Source organism: Grammomys surdaster, unplaced genomic scaffold, assembly GCF_004785775.1.
Source record: "Grammomys surdaster isolate TR1022 unplaced genomic scaffold, NIH_TR_1.0 136, whole genome shotgun sequence".
Classification (NCBI taxonomy): Eukaryota; Metazoa; Chordata; class Mammalia; order Rodentia; family Muridae; genus Grammomys; species Grammomys surdaster.
In genome coordinates, this window is record NW_021604594.1 from 12950000 (window position 1) to 12958850 (window position 8851).

Here is an 8851-nt window from a genome sequence, read left to right on the forward strand (position 1 = left end):
GTTTTGTATTTTCCTATTCTTCCTTGGTTTTATTTTTTTCCTTTTCTTTTTTTTTTTTTTTTTTTTGCTTTTTCTTTCCTGTCATTCTCCCAGCCAAAAGCCGCCTTCGACCCTTTTGATTTGATGTAGCAAAGAGTGTGTGTCCAGATTATCTGAAATAGACACTGAAGAAGGTAAGGGTGGAAACCGGTTTCATTTTTCAGAGGGTTGGAAGGCTGCGCTTAGCTGCCGCTCGGCTCCCGCGCCGGGAGTAGGGGGGTGGGGGAGTGATTATGTATGCACCAGCTAATTCTTCCATCAAAACTTCTTGTCAGCGATGTCAGGAGTATTTTTTTCCCTTTTTATAAAAACACTTGATGTTTCAGGAAGTGTTAATCCCTGAAGATGGGGGGGGGATAAAAGAGGGGAGGGAAGCGATGGGTGGGGGTGATAATGTTTCTTGAGCCTGGGGAAGCACCTTTCGGAGCTTTTTGCTTTTCCACTTTGGAATTGGGGTTTGCTGTGAAATTCCGGACAGGAAAGAGATTTTTAAGAGAGCATGAGAGAGAGAAACCCTTACACGCTGTGCTGAATCAGATGGGGGCTCCAATGGCTATGTAAGCTAGGGAACAGAAAAGTTTGCTTTAGTCTGTGATTTCAAAGGTCTTTAACCCCAGGTGAGAGGAAGGCAACATCCAGATAACTCTGCAAATGGACTCTCAGAAGATAAAGGGAGAAAGGGATGGATATTAGGATACAGGTTTACTTTGGGGTGGGGGGTGGGGAAGGCATTCATTCCTACTTTGTACCAAATTTTTCTTGATCTAATAACTCAGGGTCTGTATCCAGCACTCAGACCTGCTCTTCTTTTGGGAAAGCAATTCCTTCAAAGGGAAAGATTCAGTTAGTTTCTTCCTTGAAGGACTCCTACAAACAAATTTACACTTTTTGGGCCACAGAGGTGGAAGGGCTTTTGAGAACTTTTTTTGTGGTGCTTAGCTGTTAACTGCAGAATCAGGAAGTCTGAAGAACCATCTAACCTGGGCCAGGTGCAGATTCTCTGAAGAAAGACATAGTAATGCAGCTTAGTGACCAGAAAAGGCAAGCTGTGGACCATAGATGCTTCCAGTTTTATCTTCTTAAAATATTGTCAAAATGTAGGCTCTGGGTTCCCCCACCAACAGATTTCACCACAAACACAAGGCCGCTCAGCCCATCCGAGCTACGGAAAGCCAAGACCAGTGAGGGAAAGGTTGAGACTGTGCCCCACCCCCACTCCTACCCCCTTTTAGAGCTAGTGTGTGAGAGAGAAGATATTAAAGAGGTATCTGTTGTTTAGCAATTTTGCTAAGTCTGTCTTCATTACTTTGCCGCTGTGCATTTGCTAATTTGGAGGCCCGGCCATTGACAAGCTTGCTCTCCATACACCTGCAAGCAATTTGCCGGCTCCGGTACCGGAGAATTGCAGAGATGGCAGCTCGCACCTATTTGATTTTTTTTTCCTTTTCTCAATGCACAGCAAATTTGGCTTTCAGTGCGTTATCTCTTTTGTTAATGCAAAAAGATTCCCTGGGCGAAAAAATTGCTCATAATTACCAGAGAGATGGGGAAACTGCATTAGAATAAATAAACCTGAAATTACTGTAATTATGTTGTGTTTGATGGGCCCGGCTTGTAATCAAGAAGAGAATACAGTGAAATGATGCTGACCCTCTTGGGTTTGCAGCTGTACGCGCACTTTGGGGTCTTTTTTTTGCAGAAAAGAGTCATTTTGATAATCATTAAGCTGTGTGTAACCTATTTCAGAAGTGTTTTAAAATGAGGTTCACATTTTTTGAACAAGAGAAAAAAAATCCCAAAATTGCATTTTGCCATTACAGACTCATACATAAGGAAAGGTTGTGTTTTCTATGTGACAATTGTTAAGACATAATATTCGAAATCAGTATTTAATCATTATAATGAGGTATTGTTTAAATATAACCACCTTTAGATTATTCATAGTTTAATTAATATGCTCATTATGAAAATCTTTGAATCAGATATTTGATGAACTACTTGTCAGTAACAAGGCAGTATTAATTAGGCCTATATTGAGATTAACATTTTTAAAAAGTACAACCGCTTATAATTATAATAGAGCCTAACTAAAGACCGCCTTCCTTGAGCTAAAACTAATAATTTCTCTATTTGAACTGTTAGCAAGAGATTATTAAATTAGTATAAGCTAATGTCCCAAAGTATCAAAATCATCTTGACCAAACAGATTTTGCTTGTGGCTGGAGCGGTTCGGGACTGGCTGTCCTCTGGTGGACTGAGTCAGATGAGTGAGAAAAGTCTTCTTGCTAGAGAAGTCACATATCCCCGAGAAAACTGAATCCAGGCCTGGCTGGATTCAGATGTCAGCAAATACTCCTGGGCCTAGCCTGAGAAGTGAGTGGTTTTCCTTCGTTTCAATCCGGGTCTATCCAGTACCACCTTGGTCTGATCTCGCCACTGAGCACCTCTTGGTTCTGATGTGGCCGGCAGAGCAAAAGCCCCAGTCCCCAGGTTCATCCAATTCTACCTCCGGGTCTTCTCCCATTATACGACTCCCCCTCCAGCCCCGCCACTTCCTCCTCCCCTTCCCAAAGGGCGTCGGAAGAGCTCCGCGCATCTGATCTTTCACCAGCACCAATTGAAAAATGGGTGCTTGTCACAACACAGATCACTGCCTTCCAGGCTCTGCTCCCCACCACGCGCCGGAAAGGGCCCCCCAAAGGCGGAGCCCCCTCGGGAAGCAGGAGGGTGGCAGGGACGTAGGAATCGCACAAAACCGGCCGTCGGGGCCAGGGTTTTCAGTAGTCTCCGGTCTGGGTCTGGAGTTTAGGTTGGGACTAGGCTGGGGTTAGGCTGGAGCTGAGACCATCAGTCGTGCAAGGGATTCAGCCTCTTAGAGTCATTGATCTTTTGAAGGAAACTTAATCCCAGTGTTCCACCAGAAAGAAGCTTTCTCAAAATGGACTGGCATCTGAAACTCGGGGCTGGGTGGGAGCGATGTTGAGTGACTAGGTCAGCTCTGAGTTTCAAAATTTACCGAATCCTCCTGTGCTTTGACATTTCTATCTAGTTTGTGAGTATGTAGAGAAAAGTCTCTAGGCATTAAGCAAAAATGGCTCCCCCCCCCCCCCAGTGGAAGGCTCTAGTGGCTCCCTGGGACTATGCCCTGTCCCCAAGGACCTCAGTGATTGATTGGGGTGGTGGCTTGGAAGACATGAGCTTCCTGTCCCTGCCAAGGCGCTATCCTGTGCCTGCGGTCAAGCAAAATCTGGCAGGTCAGATCCGGGTGGAGGCTGGGGCAAAGCAGGGTATCTTTGTTTCGAGGGTTCTTGAGAAATGACAGGACACCAGAAGAGAGCTCCAGTCTCCCAAGCCTGCCCTGGGATTCTGCTTCTCTCAGTCTTTCGGTTCCTGAGCACCTGAGGTGGAACTCTGCCCTCAAACACCTGCCCCTGAGTCAAATGCACTAACCCTCCATCTCCATCTCCAACCCAGGCACTCCATCTCTCCAATCCAGGCAAGGATCCCAGGCCGTGCTGAGGGGGAGAAATAAGAGGAACAGGCCTTTGGGGCGCCCCACAGACCTTAGTATGGTATCTTAGTGGGGGTATTAGAGATCCCCCAATCTCTCCCTAGTAAACAGTGTGTTAAGTAGTAGCAAATAGTACTGTAGTAGTTAACCTACTGTAGTTGAGGAGGGACGCCCCTCCTTTCCCTTCAAAGAGCACAGGAGGCGATGGTTCTTTCTTGAAACCATAATTTTACTGTCTCAAAGAAACTTTATAACTTATTTACAAAGTCCCTCCCTCCCCCAAGATACAAAGCAATAAGTTAACATTCTCAATATAAAACTAAACTTTGACATAGAGAACACAAAACACGGTTGATTCCAATCGGTCACATTTTCCAAATTTCACAAGTAAAATGTCAAGATTCTCATTTCACAAAGCATCGGGTTTACAGCCACACACAACAGAACGGAAAGAGGCTAAGTTTGTGCAACATGTTTACAGAACAATAATAATAATTATTAACAACAACAACAACAACAACAATAATATGTACAGCAATTAGATCCTGCACCAGAGCCTGTGCGTTCAGGTTGATGACTTGTGTTCTGTGGTTGAGCCGCTGGGGATTATTTAAAGCTGCTTGTGTCTTACTTTAAAGCGACCTGGAATTGGGGTGCTTTCACAGGACAAATTATTTTCTCTCCAAGGCCCATTGGTCCTCTCTCTTGCTGCCCAAAGTATGTTTTTTTCCTCTTGGCTGGGTGTTCTTGTCCAAACATTTTTTGACAACATCCTGTGACTTTACATATCTTTCCTTACTTCGTTCTTTCTTTTGTTGTTATTTTTAGTAATTTGGGGCATATAAAATGCAAATCATTCTGCTTCCCCTTCTCTGTTCCAGCCAAGTACAAAAGTTACTGTGTACCTTAGAAGCCACTATCCCATCCTTGTCCCCTCTTCTGGTGTGTTACAGGTGAATAGTATGTTTGGACAGTGCACACTCCGTGTCCCAGAGAACTTGGAACTGGCCAACACTCAGCATCAGACAAAGTCTGTTTTTCAATAAATTAACCCCCCTCCCTCTGATTTCCCCCATTTCCCAAACAAGCTACACAGATGGTCAAGCAGGGCCCGGAAGAAGACCATTCAGGAAAAAGCGTTCCAGGATTTGGTGATGGGCTGCCGGCAGACAGGTGTGGCTCAGACCTGGTGACTTTTTGGAGAGGCCGTAGAATGAGGACAGCAGACACACGAGGACCTTGACTTCGGTGCACAAACAGTGCAAAAAGGAGACAAAGACAGACAGAACCGAAAAAAAAAGAGCATATATCCCCCTCCTACGTATTTTTTTTTTTCCTGATAGACTCACAAAGCTGAGAGTCTGGTCTGGTCCAGCGGGTTGTCTTGTTGCACTGGCTGTCTCCAGTGGCTGTGCCTGCGCTTTGAGGCCACTCTGCTGTCACTGTGGCCCAAACTAGGTTCGGGCCCAGAGCTGAAAAGTCGCTGGGCCGGACTTTTAGGGCTCCGAGGAGGCAGCAAGCCCTCTGTCTTCACTGTTCCTTTTTCTTTTATTTTTACCCTCTCCCTGCCCCCGCCCCTGGGCCCTTCTCCTCCCGGCCCAGGGCATGCGAAAGGGTGGATGAACCTGGAGACGGGAGGGGCCGGGCCAAGGGAGACGGGCAGGAAGCGGGTGAGTGCGAACTGATAGCCTCACATCAGTTGAGGCTGCTGCATAGCTTCTTGGTGCGCTGAGGGATACCACGATGTGTAGCTGGGGACGTAGGAACCAGCGCTGCTGCCAGAGCCCTTCCCAGATGAGGAGTTCGGATTCCAGCCGGGTGGTACCGGTGGGGAGCCGGCAGACAAGGCCCTGCCATTCGCCAGCGCGCTGCCCTCCAGAGCTGCCCCGCCTTGCTTCATCAGCTTCTTGAACTTGGAGCGTTTGTTCTGGAACCATATCTTGACCTGCAGGATCGGGCGACAACGTGACTGGACTATGACCACTGAGCCTACCCAGGTCTAGGGAGGAGAAAGGGGACTGGTGGACAGCAATACCCGCCCTCCTTGCTTTGGAAAAGCTGACAGCTCCAGGATAGAGGGGCAAAGACCACCGCCACCCCAGCCCTCATGAGCGCCAAAGGCCAGAAAGTTGAGCCCTAGGTCCCGCCGCCGCTGCCTGGTAGTCTTTAGAGCAGCTCTCAGAGACGGGGGATAAGAGAACAGGGGAGACTCAGGCCTTGCTTGCAAATGAGTCGGTGCCACCCGGGCTGATGTTTATGGAAGACCTCTTGCAGAACAATGCAATAACAAATAAAGAAAATTTAAAACCTAGATAGGAATGGAGGGCATTTATTAAAATTAGATCACCTTTGCTTTGCACCGAACTTTCTGCCTTTGGATGAGTTGAAGGACTGATGGAAGAAATCACAGCGTCTTTGTTAAACTCAATCCAACTTTCCCCCCCATAGGTGCGTTTGCTTTCCCCAGCTTCAACCTAAATCTAGAGACAGACTTTGGGCACCGGTTTCAGCTCCGGTTTGAATGCCTACGAACTGCCCAGAGTCTTAGAGAAATGCAGGGAGAAAAAAAAACTCACTTTTTTTTTTCTTCTTAAGGATTTGGAACTTGGGAAGTGAAGGACCAGAGGGAAGGATCCGCCTCTGCCACCTCACAAGAAGAAGGAGGTGGAGGAAGCAGGCTTAGGCCCAGGATCCGAGTGATTAGTTACACACTTTAAAGGCAAAGGAAGATTAAATCCCCCTTCTATTGTTCCAGTTGTTCAGACGCGTGTGACCTCAGAATCTCCAAACAAAACGTCTGGGGAAATCCTTCCAGTTCCCTGCCTGATCAGAAGTCCAGGGACAGAAGACCAGGTAGCCTGCAGGTCAGAGTAAGGTCTGAGCAAACAGTTTGAGGGAGGAAGGGGAGAAGCTGAAAGTCAGAGGTGGACACACACACACACACACACACACACACACACAGGTTAGGGGGTGGACAGTGACACCTAGAACCAGAGGCCCAGAGAACAAAAAATCTGAAGCCTGGGGCTCAAGCCCAGCTCCGGAAGACTGTTTGGCGGAGCGGCCAGGTACCTGAGTCTGTGTGAGTCCCAAGGAGGCCGCCAGCTCCGCCCTCTCAGGCAGAGCTAGGTACTGAGTTTGTTGGAACCTCCGGTTCAAAGCCTGCAACTGCAAACTGGAATAAATTGTCCTGGGTTTACGGATCTTTTTCCCTTTGCCGTTAAAGCGCACTTCACCGCCTTCCACCACGGTGCTCTTCTCGGAGTCCGCCCCTGGAGGGACAACAGAAGCAGAGACCCTTGTTAATGCTGCACTGCCTTTAGTAAGGAGGGACGAGAATGAATGTCTATGGATGGGTTGGCAAAGGCAGGGTCCAATAAAAGAACGTTGAAGAAACCCTGAAAGACTGAGAAGGGTCTCTCAAGGTCCGAGCGCAGGTCCCTGGCTGCTGCAGACAGAATTGGGTCGTTCCCAAGAGAGCAGCTATTGCCTTTGCAGAGAAAGTTTGCTATTTTTTGCAGGCAGTAGTTGAGGTTTAATTACCCTTAATTGCATACATTGTTTATAGCGCTACGCAATAAATAATTACCGAGACTAATACGTGCACATGTGGGTTTCTGTTTTCCAGCAGGGCATTGTGTGCTCAGCGCACCGAGCGGCCCAGAGGCCCAGCCAGTGCCAGGAGACGCGCTCGGATTTATCCTTTGCTGGATAGTTGTAAATTGAATTGACTTATAATTTTTTTCTTTTCAGTGACAAGGATCCAAAAGATTGATATCCGAAACCTCTACTACTTCCGCGCTTTCCCCACCCCCACCCACCTCTCTCTACCCTACACTCTCTTGTCTTTTCTGTTTCCCCCTCCCCTTCTCCCCCTCTCTCCTATTCTCCTTCCCTTCTCTCCTTGTCCCTGGCAAGCGCACGTACCTGGGTCCTCCAGGCGGCTCTGGGCGAGGCTGGCGCTGCCGGGGTAGGACTGCACGGAACTGATGTAGGGGCTGGACGCGTGGCTGCTGACCGAGTTGACGTAGGGGTAGCCCAGCGGTCGGGAGAAGGACGAGGCCGAACTGTAGGCACCGTCGGGCTGCGAATGGCCCGCCGAGTGTAAACAGTGCATGGAGTAGTGCCCGTGGGACATGGGAGAAGGAGACATTTGCTGGTTGGGCGGCCCAAACTCCATAAACACAGCTTTGCCCGACACAGGGCTGTTGAGACTTTCTGGCATGGTGGTCATGGTCATCTCTTCTCGCGGGGTCTGGGTGTGGGTCTTTCTCTCCTCTGCTTCCCTTTTGGGGGTCTCTATGTTTCTCAGGACAGGAAGGAACCCAATTTAAGCGGAACAGGGGTTTTCACTTTCCATTCATAAGAAAATGGAGTTTGTCTCTTTGAAAAGTCTAAGCATGATGCTGCCGAGCTCCCCAAACTCGGTTCAAAGCTTTGACTCAGCCAAGGTCATAAATATTCATGAGCTGGTGGAGCTGATTGGTCGGCTCTCTTGCATAATCACCGGGGATTGGTCCGAGAAGCTCGGGCTCGGCTGGACTAGAGCGGGCGACGCGGCCCGGCCTGGGGAGAATCGGGTCCACACGTCCCGGCCGGGGCTCCTCTGCAACAGAGCGCGCGGAGCGAGACGCACAATGGGCTGCGGCGTCCGCGCTGGGACCTCGAAGGCGCGCGACTCCAGCCTCCCGCCTCCCTCGCGCGCTTCCCGCCCCAGAAACCAACCAGCCGCGCCTTGCCGTCGCCCTCCCCCTTGCTGTCCCCACCCTTCGCCCGCCCCCAACGCCTGGGACCCTGGACCACTTCTTCTTGAGGTCACCTAGTCCGGTGCGGAGCGCCGCTCCAGAGTCCGGCCGCGGTCTCTGGATCGCGGAGTCGCTCACTAGGCGACAACCCAGGTAGCCTGCAGCCAGCGGTCCTTCTGAGCGTCCTGTGCCTAGCTCAGCGCGCTCCAGGCCGCGCCTCCCAGGTTGGGGTTCTCTCGGCCACATCCCGGGGATCGGGGTTTGGGGGCCCTCTGGCCCAACTCACTCACTCGGCCGCCGCCCCGCCGTTGCCACCGTTCCCAGGGGCTTGCTCGCATCTCTCCAGGCCCAGCTGGCCACTCCAGCTCGAGGTTGCACGGGTCTGATCAAAGCAGTGCGCGTGGAGAGCCAGGAACCCGCGCTTCTCCACCCAGGAAAGGCGGCCGCACCGCCTCCCCCTCCCTTTCCCTCCCAACCTTCCTACCTCCCCCTCCCCTCTCCACTCCCCCTGAGCCACACGCCCCGGGCTCACTCACCCCGAGGGCGCGGCTCAGCT

General features: G+C 50.1%; 1 protein-coding gene across 1 annotated transcript; it reads right to left on the reverse strand.

The window, feature by feature from the left end:
* Positions 1-3758: 3758 nt before the first annotated feature.
* Positions 3759-8339, reverse strand: Dlx1 (distal-less homeobox 1). Its single transcript, XM_028763071.1, has 3 exons — positions 7478-8339; positions 6623-6822; positions 3759-5495 (listed from the first exon to the last, which is right to left on the reverse strand). The coding sequence occupies exons 1-3, from the start codon at positions 7788-7790 to the stop codon at positions 5241-5243; spliced, it is 768 nt and encodes a 255-aa protein (XP_028618904.1). The 5' UTR covers positions 7791-8339; the 3' UTR covers positions 3759-5240.
* Between the last annotated feature and the right edge of the window lie 512 nt (positions 8340-8851).